Source organism: Fusarium falciforme, chromosome 2 (genome assembly GCF_026873545.1).
Source record: "Fusarium falciforme chromosome 2, complete sequence".
NCBI classification, from domain to species: domain Eukaryota; kingdom Fungi; phylum Ascomycota; class Sordariomycetes; order Hypocreales; family Nectriaceae; genus Fusarium; species Fusarium falciforme.
The window spans coordinates 1,387,773-1,404,341 of record NC_070545.1 but is presented as its reverse complement, the minus strand read 5'-3'; the positions used below and the strand labels follow the sequence as shown (position 1 = coordinate 1,404,341).

The 16,569-nt window shown below is 54.6% G+C and overlaps 6 protein-coding genes across 6 annotated transcripts; 4 read left to right on the top strand and 2 right to left on the bottom strand.

Annotated features, from left to right (window-relative positions):
* Nucleotides 1-722: 722 nt before the first annotated feature.
* On the top strand, nucleotides 723-2,102 carry NCS54_00240100 (Hypothetical protein; the record flags this gene model as incomplete). Its single annotated transcript, XM_053148000.1, has 3 exons — nucleotides 723-962; nucleotides 1,055-1,352; nucleotides 1,414-2,102. The coding sequence occupies 3 exons, from the start codon at nucleotides 723-725 to the stop codon at nucleotides 2,100-2,102; spliced, it is 1,227 nt and encodes a 408-aa protein (XP_053003975.1).
* Nucleotides 2,103-2,681: 579 nt separating this feature from the next.
* On the bottom strand, nucleotides 2,682-4,084 carry NCS54_00240000 (Hypothetical protein; the record flags this gene model as incomplete). The annotated part of the gene is made up of 2 exons (XM_053147999.1): nucleotides 2,682-3,649; nucleotides 3,700-4,084. 2 exons carry the CDS (start codon nucleotides 4,082-4,084, stop codon nucleotides 2,682-2,684), a joined length of 1,353 nt encoding a protein of 450 aa, XP_053003974.1.
* Nucleotides 4,085-4,562: 478 nt separating this feature from the next.
* NCS54_00239900 (Hypothetical protein) lies at nucleotides 4,563-5,215 on the top strand (the record flags this gene model as incomplete). The annotated part of the gene is made up of 2 exons (XM_053147998.1): nucleotides 4,563-4,633; nucleotides 4,684-5,215. The coding sequence occupies 2 exons, from the start codon at nucleotides 4,563-4,565 to the stop codon at nucleotides 5,213-5,215; spliced, it is 603 nt and encodes a 200-aa protein (XP_053003973.1).
* A 206-nt stretch (nucleotides 5,216-5,421) lies between these two features.
* On the bottom strand, nucleotides 5,422-6,438 carry NCS54_00239800 (Hypothetical protein; the record flags this gene model as incomplete). Its single annotated transcript, XM_053147997.1, has 1 exon — nucleotides 5,422-6,438. One exon carries the CDS (start codon nucleotides 6,436-6,438, stop codon nucleotides 5,422-5,424), a length of 1,017 nt encoding a protein of 338 aa, XP_053003972.1.
* Nucleotides 6,439-7,007: 569 nt separating this feature from the next.
* NCS54_00239700 (Hypothetical protein) lies at nucleotides 7,008-8,268 on the top strand (the record flags this gene model as incomplete). The annotated part of the gene is made up of 2 exons (XM_053147996.1): nucleotides 7,008-7,232; nucleotides 7,300-8,268. The coding sequence occupies 2 exons, from the start codon at nucleotides 7,008-7,010 to the stop codon at nucleotides 8,266-8,268; spliced, it is 1,194 nt and encodes a 397-aa protein (XP_053003971.1).
* A 1,830-nt stretch (nucleotides 8,269-10,098) lies between these two features.
* On the top strand, nucleotides 10,099-11,708 carry NCS54_00239600 (RNA polymerase II-associated protein; the record flags this gene model as incomplete). The annotated part of the gene is made up of 2 exons (XM_053147995.1): nucleotides 10,099-11,004; nucleotides 11,061-11,708. 2 exons carry the CDS (start codon nucleotides 10,099-10,101, stop codon nucleotides 11,706-11,708), a joined length of 1,554 nt encoding a protein of 517 aa, XP_053003970.1.
* Nucleotides 11,709-16,569: the final 4,861 nt, after the last annotated feature.

The window sequence follows — 16,569 nt, the reverse complement described above, 5'->3', positions numbered from 1 at the left end:
TCTGTGTCTAAAGCTGAAGTGGGCTACCATGTCCACTGGTGGAATAAAAGAAGAGCTCACTATTCAGCAGAGGAACTTGTGATTCTCACTTATATGCCTGCATTCGATCTCATGAGTTGATAAAATTCAAATATACATATGTATATAATGAAACCATTACTTATGAGTGCCTATTATCATCCTATAATCTCCTCAACTCTTTACACAGAGCGCAGTTCCATCACCAGAATTTCGGTGTTTTCTGTCCGCCACAGGCACGCCACTCATGGGCAGCCGGAAATCCAGCGCACCCCGGGCGGCGCAAAGAATTTCACAGCCCGAGACCCTACGTCAACGGATGCGCTGGATTTCCGGCTGTCCATGAAGCGTGGTCCAATCATGCCCCGGCGGACCGCTGAAAGACGCCACTGAACAAGCCCGCGACAGCCAATGCCCAGCTGTCGGGGACCGGCAGAGCAGCCGCAATTCGAGATTGGATCTAAACCAACAAAATTCTCGACAAATCCACGCGACATCGCCGACTCTTATCTCCCTCTCTGCGCACCCTGCGACGCCCGGCCCTCTCTCCTTTGCCAGCACCACAACAGAGCGATCCCTCGTCTTCCTCCTTCCTGGGATCCTCTCCCTTTTATTCTGGGCTGCTCCGTCTTTGGCCGTGACCCTGCGCTGCGCCGAGTTGCGAGCCCACCCCAGTCCTCGATCCTCCGATTTCTTCCCCGGACATGCCCTTAGGTCTGCAACAGGACTCTGACCTCGTCTTCGCCCCCTCCTCGACGACGACAGCCACCACGACGACCGACGGATCGACGGCGTCCGCGAGCGACTTTGCGCCCTCCCCGGAGCATCGCCATGCCGGTTGGACGGGCCGTCGCTCGGATAGCAGTAGTGCCGGGCTCGCAACTCAACAGAACATGACCAACCAGGAAGATGTCGAGGCTGAGGGCCGACCGCCATATCTCCATGTACGTTTTCACCACGGGCGTCCCTTATACAGCGCCAATCGTTTCCGAATCGTCCGATTTCGAACTGCGCTAACACGGGGCCGCAATGCCAGGCCATGATTGCGGGTGGCATCGGAGGATCGACCGGCGATTTGTTGATGCACTCTCTCGATACCGTAAAGACAAGACAGCAGGGCGACCCTCACGTTCCGTCGAAATACACGTCGCTGGGACAGTCCTACTACACCATATGGAGGCAAGAAGGAATCCGGCGGGGTCTGTACGGCGGCTGGATACCTGCGCTCGGAGGTTCATTCCCCGGCACCGTAATGTTCTTTGGCACATATGAATGGAGCAAGCGATTCCTCATAGATCATGGCGTGCAGCAGCATCTGTCCTATCTATCAGCAGGTACGACGACGGCTTCTACAAGACTCAATTGCTCCAGCAGAGCGCTAACAAATCTCGGCAGGCTTCCTTGGAGATTTAGCTGCCTCCATCGTCTACGTCCCATCCGAGGTTCTAAAAACCCGACTTCAGCTCCAGGGCCGTTACAACAACCCTCATTTCATATCGGGCTACAACTACCGAGGCACTCTCGACGCTGCCCGCACCATTGTCCGTACTGAGGGTGTTCCTGCTCTCTTTTACGGCTACAAGGCCACCCTCTACCGTGATCTGCCCTTTTCGGCCCTCCAGTTCATGTTCTGGGAACAGTTCACCACATGGGCCCGCAAGTACAAGCAGAGCCGTGACATTGGCGTCTCTCTCGAGCTCCTCACTGGCGCTGCGGCTGGTGGCCTTGCCGGTGTCATCACTTGCCCCCTCGATGTCGTCAAGACACGGCTTCAGACCCAGGTCAATACTCCAGCCGAGACCCGGGCCTCCAAGGATCACCATGCTTCTTCCCAGGTCCGACACATTTCAACATCTTCTCCAAACACTTACCGACCGCGACCCGGCGCCATCGCCCTAGAGACCTCATCCGTCTTCACCGGCCTACGAGTCATCTACCGCACCGAGGGTGTGGCAGGTTGGTTCCGCGGCGTCGGACCGCGCGGTGTATGGACATTTATTCAGAGCGGTTGCATGCTGTTCTTGTACCAACGACTCCTTCGACAGCTCGAGGTTCTGATGCCCCTCGAGCACGAAGAAATGTAGACATCTCCACACATACACATACACTCTTGCACCTTTTTTTACGCCCCTACCCTTTCTTCATACCTTGTCGTTATTCTGCATGATTTGGCATTTATTTGCACGCGCTCGAAACGGTCAAGATGTCTCCCCGTTCCCCCTGTCATTCCATAGAGGAGAAGCTCACCCTTTGAAAAAAAAAAGAAGACATGAATTCTGATGGCCATATATGTACGGATAGAGAAAGAGACGCACGTGGCTGTGGGCAGCCGTCATTGTTGGGCGTTGGGAAATAGAAGGGACTGGCTGATCACATATATCAGAACAACACGGTCATAGAGATAGAGAGCGCCAAGAATAAAGCCTCTCGGTTGACTTTGCAAATATGAGATTATGCTCGGATGGTTCATGATTTCGTGACTATTCTAACGGGTTCCTTGTTGCTGCGAAGAGGAGGTTGAGCAAACCTCCATGAAAATCTTGAAATGCATCTCATCATATGCCTCGGGTATAGAACAAAACTCCTAAAAGCAGAAAACATTATAAGGCAGGAAGCAAATGCTATGATCGTGATAACCACCCCCAACGATATCCGCCCTAATATTAAGCGTCCGGGTCACTCTCTGACAGGCAAGGCAACTCTTCAAAGTCCCCAGCACGAGTACGCAGCTCATCTCGCGCCAGGCACACGGCGATGGCGATGGTCAGGGCATTCCAGACGCTCTGGTTCTCCTCCTGGAAGTCGATCTGGACCTGAAAGCTGACGTAGGCGTCTGAACCTTTCGAGGAGTCGGTCGTGAGGAGGAGAACGGAGGTGTTGAGAATGAAGAGCCCGTATACGACGGGTGGGTGGCGGCGATAGGTGTGTTTGGGAGGTGTTTGAGGCTCGACAGGGGATGGAGGAGAGTGTGAACGTGTGGATGATAGTTCTCTCGAAGGTGTCTTGGCTTGGGCTGGAGGCTTTGTCGATTTCTTCGTCTCAGCGGGTTTCTGTTTGTCCTTCTCTCGACGAGAGTCAGCCATCTTCTTGCGTCCCTTTTTGTGATGTTGTATCAACTTGTCGACATCAACACCACCAAGGCGGGGGCTTTCAAGTTCTGACTCAACCTTGACCTTGCGATCAGGACATGGCGTTTCCGGTGAGAGCTCGTTGATGCAGAGATGCGGATTCCGCCGTATCTCTGTGGGTGCTGACCATCTCCCCAACGCTGGCGGGCAATCATCCGGCTCAACCTTGATCATAGGGGAGGCCATGATGCTCGGCTTGAGCACATCCCAGAACCGCGGATTTGAATCCTCTCTGAGAAACTCGCGCTGTAGCTTGGCGAGTGATCTCATACGGCCCTGGATGTACTCTGTAATGTCGTACTCGGGCATTGTCGTGTCGACGACCTCGGTCATGATATTGGGCACTATGCGGAGGTGGGCGTAGTCGGCGTCCTGGGCGGCCCAGCTGATGTACTTGTCGAGTTCGCGCTTAATGAGGTGCGGGACCTTTCTCCGAAGGCCACTCTGGATACTAACTCTCACCTTTGCGGTGAGATCAATGAGACGGGTGAGTGCTAGGGTTGCTACGTCGTGTTAGGGAGGCAGCCTACAATCTTCGCAAGGGGAAGCTCACCTCGAAAGTCCTCGGAGTGGGCATAGATGATAGGGGGGAAGTCGTCCGAAGTCTTGAATATAACATCCGAGAGGGGGACACCACGTAGGTCGACATCCCATGTTGGAGGCAGCATCGGGAGATCCTGTCGCATGAAGAGAATCTCAAAGAGTCGCTCCTCGGCAGGAGCCCAGCCGCCGGCGCCGGGATAGCGTTCCTTTTCCTGCTTCATCTCTGCCTCTAGGCTCTTGATGTAATAGCTGTCATTCTCTTCGGAGAGGAAGCTGAGTTGAGCGTCCAGACTGAAGCTCGGCGACCTCGACATCTTGTATATATCGCCGTCACTGTTGTCGTCATTATGTTTGCCGTAACTCAAAGAGTCCTTTGTATAGGTCGCGCCTTGCATCTTGAATGTGGTGATATCATGGGGTTTGGTGAAACTTGAAGGTGATCTCTGAGTTTCTCCTCTTTTTTGGTGAGGGGAAAGAAAGTGAAGCCTGATGTCGCGGAGCGGGAAGTGCAACTACTTCACTGCCAGCAGCTGATGAACGCCGGCAACACAGAGGTATATATCCCTTATGAAAGAGCGCAAACAGGCCACAACTTGAGCCAATTGACGCAAACACAGCTCCTAAGGAGCAATAAATACTTATATAGCTAAATTCCTTCATTTTACACGATTTTCTACAGCCATTTGCACCAAAGTGAAGATATCGTCACCTCGAGTGTCGTGTAAGTTGGGGTGTGCACATATTCATTCATCAGCGCACACCCCGGAAATTCTATTCTGCCGCTGAAGCCAATCAGAAGCCAATCGTCGAAATTCTTCACGTCCAAGATCAACCGCCGTGACAACCTCATTCCCGGGCTCGACGACGACGACCATGGCTGAGGTAGCAAAGACGGTGGCCCGCCAATTGCCCGGCTTCAAGCTGGGACAGAAGCAGGTCTTTCTGTCAGTCGACCCCAATTGCCTTGCATTGCCTCTCCTAACCTCCCATACAGGCCCAACCATGTAATCACATTCCTCCGAAAGGACTTCCTCCCGCCCAACGAGGCCACCTTCAAGGTGCCCCTGCGGTTCACGAAATTCGATCTCCGAGACTACCTCTGGAATCTTTACAATGTCGAGGTCACAAAGGTCCGGTCGTATGTCAAGCCGCAACCCCTCACCCAGCGCAACTCGCACTCGCGCTCGTGGTACCGCCCGCAGCCCCTCAAGATCATGACGGTCGAGCTGGCCAAGCCCTTCCAGTGGCCCGAAGTCCCCGAGGACAAGCAGGCCTGGAGCAACCAGTTGTGGCAGATGCGCGAGGATCTCATGGACAAGCGAAACGACGAGCACATCCAACGCCAGCGATTCCAGATTGGATTGAAGAGCAAGGAGCCCTGGAGCAAGGAGAGACAGGCACTATCGGATGTGGCAAAGAAGTATCTGTCAGGCGAGGAGAAGTGGTCCAACGACGTTGTTCTCGACCCCAAATGGGACAAGATTTTGGAAAAGAAGGACACAACGCCTGCGCAAAAGGAGGCTTGAGCGGTCTATCGGAGAGAGATATCACAGCGGATGACTGACGGCAGTACACTGCTAATGAGATGATGATTCGGAGCCACAGGGAAGAGACAGCCTCTGTAGGATACCCGGGCACCAAAGATGTACATTATTGTAACTAGTCTTGAACGGCAAAGGATGTTGGCGGGTCAAAATTATGAGTGCAAATAGACGCTGAATCTCCTGCAAGTCTACATGCCCTCCGTCTCTCTCCAGTGCTCAGGCTGTTGAAAGCGCAACACCTCGTCTCCCCAACTCCACCAGCCAGCAGTCAAGTTGCGGGCAAAGATCTCAAGGCCGAGAAAGCCTTCGCCGAGGATGTCTTGGAAAAGGCCTCGCAGGTTCGGCTTGCGCGAGTGGACATCGGGAACTGCCACAATGACTTTGGAATTGACAGCACCAGGCTTCTTACTACCAAATCGCTTCGCAATGACGAGCTTCTCCCACGGCTTCCTCCACGCCGAGTCAACATCGTAGAGCGGCTCGCCCGAAGCGGCAACCTTAAGCCATGTCCACTCGGTCACAACCTCAAGGCCCCAGGCAGCAAACAGACCCGTCGGGGAGGTGAGGAAGGCTTGGATGCTAGGCTTGTTAGTGATCCAGACAGCAACTAGTCCGTCCGGCGCGAGATGCGATGCCAGAGGAATGTGTAGCAAGAGACTGCGCATGTCATCGAGATTCCGCACGGTAGCATACTTGTCCGTCTTTCTCCTCGCAGACCGGTTTGGCCAAGGCGGATCCAGCACGACAAGGTTGAATAAGGGAGCTGACATGTGAAAGGAATCACAAAGAGCCTCGATAGAGCCATGGAGAGGCTCGGCTTTCTCTGGCAGCAGAGGCGGCAGAGCGGATAATAACGGAGCCTGGGGTTGAAGGACACGGGGACGGTGGAAGGGCCCGGGGTACGATACGGCCAGGTCCTGCAAGGCGCTACTAACAGCAGCAGCAGTCATGAGCTCAGCGAGCTGGGCGGCGGGAGACGCGACAGCTGACGGATCATCTCGGCCGTGCCGGGGCTCCGGGGTTGGATACGGAGCTGCGGGGGGTTCTGCGGAGACGATGTGAAGGCGGGGGACTTGAGACGGGAGAACCTGGCTCTCCTCCAGGGACGAGGGTATGTCGATGACGACAAGGCTCTTGCTTGGGTTCTCAAAGAGAACGGACGATGACCGGCAGTTGTCGCTGCTCCCCTGGCACATGGTGGCCATGGCTCTCCAGGTCAGATGGTAGACTGGAGGTTTGTTCCTGAGGCTTGGCTTGGCCGCGGCTGATGTTGGGGAATTTACGGGCATACTCGGCAAACCTCGGCTCGGTCATTGGTTACCGGAACCGTTTATCCAATGCCCTGTGAACCCTCGACTTTCAGTGGATTTGCTCAGTGAGACGCCTACTAATGAACCCCCCCGGGCGCCCCAGGTTTCTTTGCTTCTGGGGATTTTGTTCCGCTGCGTGACCACCAGCGATTTGTGGGGGAAGGCCCCTCGGCCACTCAACGGCCCCTGACCACTAAGCGTCGGTTTAATGACGTCTCCTGCCGCTGACAGCCGGGGAAATTCTGCCGCAACAGGGCCATCTCCAAAAACCTCGATCCCGTCTCCGAGTCCGTCCATTCCCCGCAACCCGGAAAAGATCCTTTCCTCCTACAACCTCGACCCGTCAACAGGAGCATTTGCTCTCGAGAACACTCCCCCTAGTCGACTCTGCCGCGGAATGTCTCTTCGATAGGCGTCGAATCCGTTCACCAAAGCCAGCCACGTGCTGCTCGATCCGAGGGGGAATGTCCTCCGCTGACGCCGCTCACATGGAGCACGCTCCTATGTCCGATCTTGCGCGAAACGCCAAAGACCAGGGCCATGGCTCCGCCGAGGGCTTTAACAAGGCGCGGAAGCAGACTCCTCCCGTGTGCCCTACAGACGACGAGGCGGTGACCCCCAAGCGCAAGACGCAGAGTCTGGATTATGTCTGGAGATCTGGAGTCGCGGGCGGCTTTGCCGGATCTGCTGTGAGTACAAACCCAGCGCGATAGGATCAATCACTTCGTATGCAGTGATCGCTAACATTTGCCGCAGGCCAAAACCGCCGTCGCACCTCTTGATCGAGTCAAAATTCTGTTCCAGGCCAGCAATCCCTTGTTCGCCAAATATACCGGTTCCTGGTTTGGCGTCGCAAAGGCCATGAAGGATATCTACCATTACGAGGGCGCCATGGGCCTCTACCGTGGACACTCTGCGACTCTCCTACGAATCTTTCCCTATGCTGGCATCAAGTTTCTCGCGTATGAACAAATCCGAACCATCATTATACCCCGAAAATCACACGAGACACCGATGAGAAGGCTACTCAGTGGAAGTTTGGCGGGTGTGACGTCCGTCTTCTTCACATACCCCCTAGAGGTCGTCCGAGTACGACTAGCCTTCGAGACCAAGCGCGAGGGCCACTCTTCTCTCACTTCGATATGCCGTCAGATCTACAATGAACAACCCGTGCAAAAATCTACGACCGCCAGGCTACCCAACGCCCCTGCACCTGTATCAGCCACTGCGGAGGCGGCTGCAGCGACAGTGCAGGCCATTGCTCCTCGAGCAGGACTGGTCAACTTCTATAGAGGATTTACCCCTACAGTGCTTGGCATGATCCCATACGCTGGTATGTCCTTTTTGACACACGACACCGTGGGAGATATCATGCGCTCTGAGGCCTTTGCGCAGTACACGACTCTACCGAAGAAAGCGAACCACCCCCCAGGAAAGCCAGCTCCTCTGCGGTCATGGGCAGAGCTCTGCTCTGGAGGTATCGCGGGCCTAATCTCACAAACTTCATCCTACCCGCTCGAGGTGATCCGGCGACGGATGCAAGTTGGCGGAGCCGTTGGTGACGGCAGACGGCTACGGATCGGCGAGACGGCCGCCATGATCTTCCGGGAGAGAGGCATCCCCGGCTTCTTTGTTGGCCTGACCATCGGATACGTCAAGGTCATCCCTATGGTAGCGATCAGTTTCTACACGTACGAACGCATGAAGCTCGTGTTGGGTATATAAGTGCTTTGGGCAAAGGGAGGTTATCCCGGCTGGCGTTGATGGAGTCCTTGTGCGGTACGGCGTGCAAACATATACCTCTTGGGGAGGTCTTTGATGATTTGGGAATGGTTGAGTGTACACGGGTAAACACGCTGTCCAATGTGTTATTTCAGTATTATTATCCTCTCTTACTACTTGCCCCTGGGTAGATACTTGTGACGGTTGTTGGGGGTTGTGTCTGGTATGGGCACGACCTTGGCTGTTTGATATATGATCTCTCTGGTCTGTTCATGGTTATGGTCAATCACAGCAGCTTGTGGCAGAAGACATGGGTTACGGAAGAGCAACGTCAGTTGGCAACTTGGACATTTCAGTTTTCAAGTTGATGAATAGAGCAAGGACGAGACCTTGCAGTTCATAGAGCACATTCACAGTTTTCACCATCGATATCCTGGTCATGATGCCTAAGCGGACGTGAATGACAATGGATGGTTTTTCCCCAACTCTGGCATTATTATCACCTGGTCATTCAATGAGGCTATTCAATGACATGACGTTATTCATGACAACCCCTTCAACACACCCTGGTTGCATCCATTCTTCAGCATCCAAAGTTACATATTGCGTCAGATGCTCATGCCCCTTGTCGATCAATGTCTCATTTCTTTAACGGTTAGAGTTGACCGAGGATTGGACGAACAAAGTTTCAGGCGACGATCAAATATCCCCCATTCAATATCCGGGTCGTGGCTTTACTCGTTTCGTACCGAGCTGCGCCCTTGATGACGATGCCCGTTCGCCACGCCTTGAGCAGACGGAGCGGAGGGCTCCGCGAAACGGTTCGTCGAGGAGAGCTTCTCGAAGTCTTACTCCTTCTGGAAAGCCCACCCGTCTGAGTCGGATATTACTCAGCTCGAGCGGGCCCAACCCAAAGGCCGCGGGCGGCGGGCGATCAACAAGTGCAAGTGATGAACTGGTGGTCCCTAAGAAAACGTCCATGTGCTCGGCGCCGTTGGAGAGGCTAATGCGCTTGTCTTGGCCCCCCTCCCGGTAAGGGATTTCGCACGTGCCCGCATGGTTTTCTTCCCCCCCCTCCCTTCACTTTCCTAGTTGAGAGGGACGAAGAAGTTGTAGGGGCGGAGGGAGTGGACGTAGGCTGATGGGCGCGAGCGTCTGAGTGGGCAAAAAACGGCCGGGCTTCTAGAATCATTGGTGCCGGTACACGACAAGTATATGGTACTTGGGAGGGAGATTGCGTGTAGGGTTGCCCTGTGAATTATGTAAATGACCCGAGGATGGTCGCCCTTTGTGCCATTGATTTGAGAAACGCCTCGCGCTTGGCGGCAGGAGGCTTGGAGGTGCATGTCTCGCCAGGGGGAGGATTGGAGTGGGATGGCTCGGAGAGACATTATGCTTGCTGATCATGACGAACATGTCATAAAGCTCGGTTTGGGGACACGGCGAAGTTGTATTGCTCATCACCACCAATTTACGATTCATCTCCGTGTTGTTGACAATCAATCAACCGAAGGCAGCTCTCATTCTCACGTCGCACAGCCAAGAAAGTATCAATCAGCAAAAAACCGCAATGACACCGGAAATGCTCCTCTCACCCCCTCACCAAGAAGGTTCACCTGATCAGTCAGTAAGAGAAGAATGAGTCAATTGCAATTTGGAATCAACTAACCCAAATGCCCAGCTCTTACCCTACAGACCCCCGGATATCACGGGTAGTGCGGCATGCCGCGGAGAAGTTTTAAGGGATAATTCACCAAAACGGGAATGACGGCGACGTTTTAATTGCCGGAAACGCCTTAAAGTCAAATTGCCCAATTAGATCATGCATCCCGTATGCAGAGAAAATGCGACGTTGAATTCAAGGTCAGAAGCCAAAGCGAGGTGAGAATTCTCGTTTCTGATTGGCTGCTCACCGAGTTGACCAATGCGGCTCTGAGCTCCAAGGTGAGCTTCCCAAAAATGCAAGCCTCAGCCTTTCATCTTCAGCTTGCACCGACCTCACCTTCACATCAAACACCAACATCGCCAAACACACGCCGTCGTAATTCGACAATCGCTTGCTACTCGACTCGAAATACGCAACCTAGCTTCTTCATCTTTGTTGCAATAAAGCTCCTGCTCACGCGCCAAACTTCGCCCATCATGGCGTCCGCCGCCGACCTCGACGGCCTCGTCCTCCTGCGACAGTCCATCTCCTCGAAAGCGCCTCTCATCCCAAGAGCATCCGCAGATGTCTCGGCCGACGCCTCAGCGCCAGCGGTTCCTCTCTCACAGGCTACGCACCTGTGCTTCCCCGACCGGAGCGTCGCCGTCCCCATCGATAGCCCGACGCGCTTCGTGTCGCACGACAAGCCCGTCGACCTGCGCAGCATCTACTTTGCCTGGCTGAACCGCGAGGTCGCCATCCCCGAGTACAATGCATCGGCTATGAAGCTCAACGATGAACTCGCCGCCGCTGGTGGTGCTGGCAAGGTCCAGAACCTGGGCTTCATCGAGCGACTGGATCTGATTACCTGGCTCGAGGGCGCCAGTGAGGAAAGCGAGTACATCAAGCCCGTCGCTGGCGACAAAGATGCGGCGGCTGCTGGCGCGACCACAGCGGCAAAGACGGGCGCCGTGTCCTCTGCCGCGCAGGCGCGATCAGGTCGCGGCACCATGGACCCCAGGCTGGCTGGTATTTACAACGGCGAGCGACGCATGGGCGATCGCAACACGGTTCTCAGGGGCATCAAGCCCACGGTATGTCTTTCCCTTCTTCCATGAGATATCCTTCAAGCCTTGACTGACTTCCCTAGGACTTCTCCCATGTGCGCAAGCTTGCCGTGCCCTTCATCCAGAAGAAGTCCCAGTCCAGTTCTTCCAGCATCCCAACCAACCCTTCCCTCGCGCTCAACCAAAAGGTTCCCACACGGCGACCAGACCCCATCATCCTTCTATCTCCCTCCGCCTCCTCTCTCCTTCGTCTCTCCAATGCGCGGTCCTTCCTCGAGGATGGCAAGTTCATCCCTCCTGATGCTGGAGGCTCCACCGCCACTATGCTCCACGTCCAGCGTACTATCCGCGCTGTGGATCCGAACCGCCCAATGCGCTTCATCCTAGTCGAGGGCTCAGAACAGTTTAAGCCTGAGTACTGGAACCGCATCGTCGCCGTCTTCACGACAGGGCAGACGTGGCAGTTCAAGAACTATAAGTGGCACGACCCCGATGAGCTATTCAAGCACACACTCGGCATCTTTGTTGGCTGGCGAGGCGACCAGCCTCCGGATAACATCCGCGGCTGGGGCCATCGCGTCCTGTCAACGGGTATTGACCGTTGGCGCGGCGAGGGCCATGATGCCTCTCGCTTCCGTGACAAGGAGATTGTGGAACACATCTGGCGCGCCATTGAGGATAACATGCGGGCTCGGGGTTGGAGAAAGGACAGGGCTCCTGCTGCGCTATAAGCTGGGACGCTGACATTGCTGTAATTTACGATTGGCACTTGGACATTTGCTGTCGAGATGGATGGTATTGGAAGGGAGAGAGGGACGCTACGGAATGGAATGGAGGGGAATGAACTTGCTAGAGAGAGCGTCCCCGATATGTACTAAACTCCCATTGGGAGGGGAGGCTTGGAAGTGAAAAAAGCGTTGGCGTTTGAACGGTTCTTGCTACTATGTAGACTCATCTATCATCTGGCCTGGCCTGGCCTGGCTCGGTTGTGGGAGGAGAGAGGGAGGTCCGAGAGGCATCCATAGAAAAAGCCCATCTAGGTTCAGGTCAACTGACACATCATATTTCCAGAGGGTGCAAGTAGCACTTGGTCCCTGCGCGCGTGTATATCATCAGCCTATGAGCGCCTCTGACGGAATAGTCTTTTCTTGTCTCTTGTCTCCTTCAGACACAGTTTCCGGTAGACATTCCAGCCATATCTTCCCAACCCTCACAGCCCTACCTGAGACGGGACAGCAGAACGGCAAAGGAGGCCAAACTCCTCTCAACATCATCAGCAAATGATATAAAAAGATTATAAAATAGTCAAAGAGATATGCTAAGAAAAGGAATATTTCAGATCTCTTTCATCTACTATTTTATTCTTCTTCTTATACATTATTCCCTACCTTTAGAGGATAAGCTGATGCCTTCATTCTGCTTGTCTCGTTTTGCCCTGCTCCGACTCCGCGTAATGACAAATGTCTGATTCAACATCGCCTCCGCGATACGACAGACAAGTGTAACCTGTCATGACAGTCCGCAGGGCTGGAAATGCTCCGGAGTACCAACCAACAACAGACATCATCTCCTCCCTATGCACGGCCGCACACCAACACAGTCACACAAGCCCACACCTCCTCTTCATCGCGAGTCACATCCCTCCCACCACTTGGCTCTCCCCTTTGTACACAAGCTTTCCGCCAAGTTGAGCTATTCGATGACGGGCGCTTGCAAGAGCCGTGAAACTGCAACGCTGTATCTGCAGCAGCTGACACAGGCCTGTGGGGGGAAGCTAGAGAAGCAAGAGGGAGAGAGAGAGGGAGAGGATTGGGTCTGGCTGCAGGCTGAGCCATGACCTGCCCCGAGCTCAGCTGCTATGCCGTGCCCGTGCATGATACGGCACACACGCAGGAATTGGTGATCTCGGGGAAGCGGGAGCATGCCAGATGGCGGTGGCCAACTCGTTGAAATTGGATGGCCTCTGATCTGCGTCCTGTATGAGCAGGAGAGGCACAGACACCGTGGTGACTGGTCATGGTGCTCGAGATAACACCAGGAGCTCGGGGGGAGCAGCACAGTGGTGGTGTGTCGATCTGGCCTCCTCCAGCTTAATCTATTTCTCTTGGCTGATCGATATCGTGCGTGCCAGTTCACCAACGAGCTGGGGTTCCCCACACGCCGTCTACCTGTCATCAGGCCTGGGACGTCCGTCGACGGGACATGACTCTTGAGATCCAGAGCCACGGGAAGGTGGTCCAAGAGCAGCCCCACGTGGTAGCAGACATGTAGATGGCTTGTAATGATGTAAATGATGGCGACGACGAGCCCGGTAACTCATGTCATGAGTCTCGTCCTTGCTGGTGGTCGAGGACGACAACCGTGCCTCGGACCTATGCCTACGTTTGAGGCAAACTAAAAATCATCAGTACATGGACGTGACTCGTATACCAGCAACTCCCTCCACAAGGGTGCTGTGCAGAGGGGATAGGCCTGTCGGTGTTGGTGGTAGCAGAGTGCCACAGTGGTCAAGAGATGGATGGGAAGAACTAAAAACCACCAAATGTCCATCACTACCTTCAACTTGCCATGCCCTTTACACAATGGTGAATTGCGGGAGCGGCTCCGCATTTTGTCTTCGGCATTGGCGAAGTTGGCAAGAAGCCACAGGCCGGCACACTCTCTGTTGGATCGGATCGACATCATCCCCCATCCGGCCAAGATGAACATGAAAGAGTTTTGGCTGAAGCCATGCCAGACTCCGTGATAGCTCCTGTCTGCGTGCGGGTCAGGGGGAAACTTGGGTCCGTGAGCGCAATGCAATCAATGCAAGGCCCAGAGACGGTCGCAGGAACGGCGCCTGCGCCATGCCCACTTGGCGGCTGGCGGGATAAAACGCCGTCGAGTGACGGAATGGCACCATGGACTCCCGTGGTGGACTTTGTGGAGAGAAACACTTGTATCAAAGGTGAGCACGGTTTTCAGCCCACGACAGAATAGGGGCCAGTCACTCCCAGTGGGGGGCTTCGACCGACCGGGCGCCAACTATTGCTGTTATCGTGAAAGAGGCTGGAGTCAACTTGGACAGTCAGTAGAACCAACAGCTTGGCAAGCTATCGGCGAAGGCGAGCCTCGACTGTTGAATCCAACGAGGTGAGACATGATGGTCAAATAATAGTCAGGACAGACATCTTGTCCAGAGATGCCGTGGGCAAGCAAGCAATCAATCAATGCCCAAACCAAGACTGGGATCTTGACACTCATGGGCCCGTGTAACACGAGCCAGCGCAAGACATTCATCACGGTGCTCCATACACAATGCAATTTGCACTCGAATGCAGAATGACCATGGGAATTCCTGCTGGGTCACTATCAATTCTCCGTCCGTCAGAGCAGTGCATCTGTCCACGTCCACGTGGTGATCGAGTCAAACGGCACTAGCCAAGGCTTGGGTCGCCAGCCTCCTCAAGCCATCTTTAACCGGCACTGGCACTGGCACTGGCACTGCCAGGCAAGGGTCGGCAAGGCTCTGCTAACCAAACCCAAAAGGCTAACGCTGGCATCTCTCTCCGCGTCGCATCACATCGTGGCTTGCTCTGAGATGGATGGTTGTGTTATGGGCAAGGGACAGGGCACGCGAGATGGAGTCAGGCCCAACTCGGGACAAGTGACGGACGACTCACGACGACGACGGAGTGCGCCGTGAGGAACCCATGTCGATCTTGAAAAGAGGGGTTGCGAAAAGGGGCTGGTCGCCTTCCTTCAAGCAGGGCTTCGGCAGGGGACAATGTGCCATGCACTGAGTGCCGTCCCACGTGAGAAGCACGCCACGTACGGGGATGGCGTGCCGTTCAAAGGCAGTCTCATTTGACGACGCGCCGTCTCTGTGGTCGGTCGACACAAGCGAGGTAGCAAGCCGGTCCGGTTGTTTTGTATGGTCTCGAGACCGTTGCCCTCGTTTGTCGGCCTCAGAGCATGCCCATCGAAACTGCCATCGAAACGTCGTAGGGCTAGAAGGAAGCGGCCGCGAGCCGAACCCTCTCGTCGATGCCGCACGTGGCTATGGGTCTGGCAGCTCTCGTAGCATCAGCTTGGATTGTCAGCATGGAGCTTGTTCACCGTCTGCAAAGTCGCGAGACTTTGGGAGCCTTGATTGCTGCCCAAAGCATTTTGTCCACTTCCTGTCTGCTGGGTGGCTCCGAGTGGCCCGCAGTGATTGTGGATATTATCGTCCTGGAATGGTTAGAGGGATCTGTGTTGTGTTCCATGATCGTTCTCTCGTGGGTTTCCCAGGTTGTTGGCACATGGCAAAGTACTTTGTACTTCGCGTGGCCGGCAAGGGATTGAACGAGACCGGCAGAAGAACCCTGCACATTTGATTCAATTGCGCCCCGAGATGATGGTGCATCCAGAACTCAGACGCATGCCGTCAGTCTCTGGTTTCAAAACACTGGTATCGGATACGTTCTAGTGGCTGTTGATCGAAAAGGGTTGATGCCTGCATAGGAGAGGTCGTCTTCGTGCGCTAGGGTGAAGCAAGAGACACAAGTCTGTTGTGGTGATACACATCCTTATCGTTAGAAACAGCCTGTCCGTCGTACCGTCGAGCCGCCCTAAGCTGACGATGGCGCTGGATGCGCAGTCAGCCGTCAGGTTCCGACCAACAATATGCAAATCGGCCGCTGGTGAGCCAAATGGACGGGTCGACCGGTCCTTTGTGTGCATGTTGATGAAGCGATCCGACCCGATGCCATGCCATGCCATGCCATGCCACATGGCCACATGGGCATCTGTATGGACAACCAACCGTTCCCGTCAGACGGCTCCAAGCACCGCTGGTAAGCAACAACTTGACCCAAGCAACGCTCCAAGCTCCAGTGGATCATAAGGGTCCCGGTCTGACACATTGGTCACGGCCTTGGACCCTCGTCTGCTTGTCTTGGCCGAGGAGAAAAAGAAAGAAAAAAGAAAAAAAGAGCTTCTTCATCGGCGATGACGTCCGCCTCCGAACGAGATTATCCACAATCTCGACGACTTGCCGTAACAAGTCCCGGGGCTACTGGGAGGCTTTGGGTCTGTGGCTGGCCTGGAACAATGCAGCTGTGGGAAGGCGCCTTATGTCGGCGTCTAAGCGACCCCACTACTCGTGTTGCAAACGCGTGGCTTCCTCAAACCCACGTGGCGGGCTCCACCAATGCGACGAGCAGGCAGGAGCCTTGTTCGATTTTGTTGCTAGCCCCACACCCTCGCCTTTTGTTTCCCGACACCCAAAGGGCATTGAGTTGACTGAGGGCTCGGATGTGGATCTCTGCCCAGTATCAACGGTGATTGAGAAAGGCGAGGTTCGAAGTCTCTGCTATCAGCTTTAGCCCTGTCACGGAGGGTCAGATAGCTATTTGGTTGGGTGTGAAGCCGCTCCCGTGCTGTTACTTCAGACTTGTCTGCCAAGGAGCCATGTAGATCGTTGCCGAACCCATAAACGATCGCATACCCATCACTCTATCGTCGGTGGATTCTGAACAAATCACACGTTGATGTTTTGTGCCGATGCAAGATTTGCCGGATCGGATCGTCTAGTCTTGACTTTCGTCTTGAGCCTCAAGGCTCATCTTG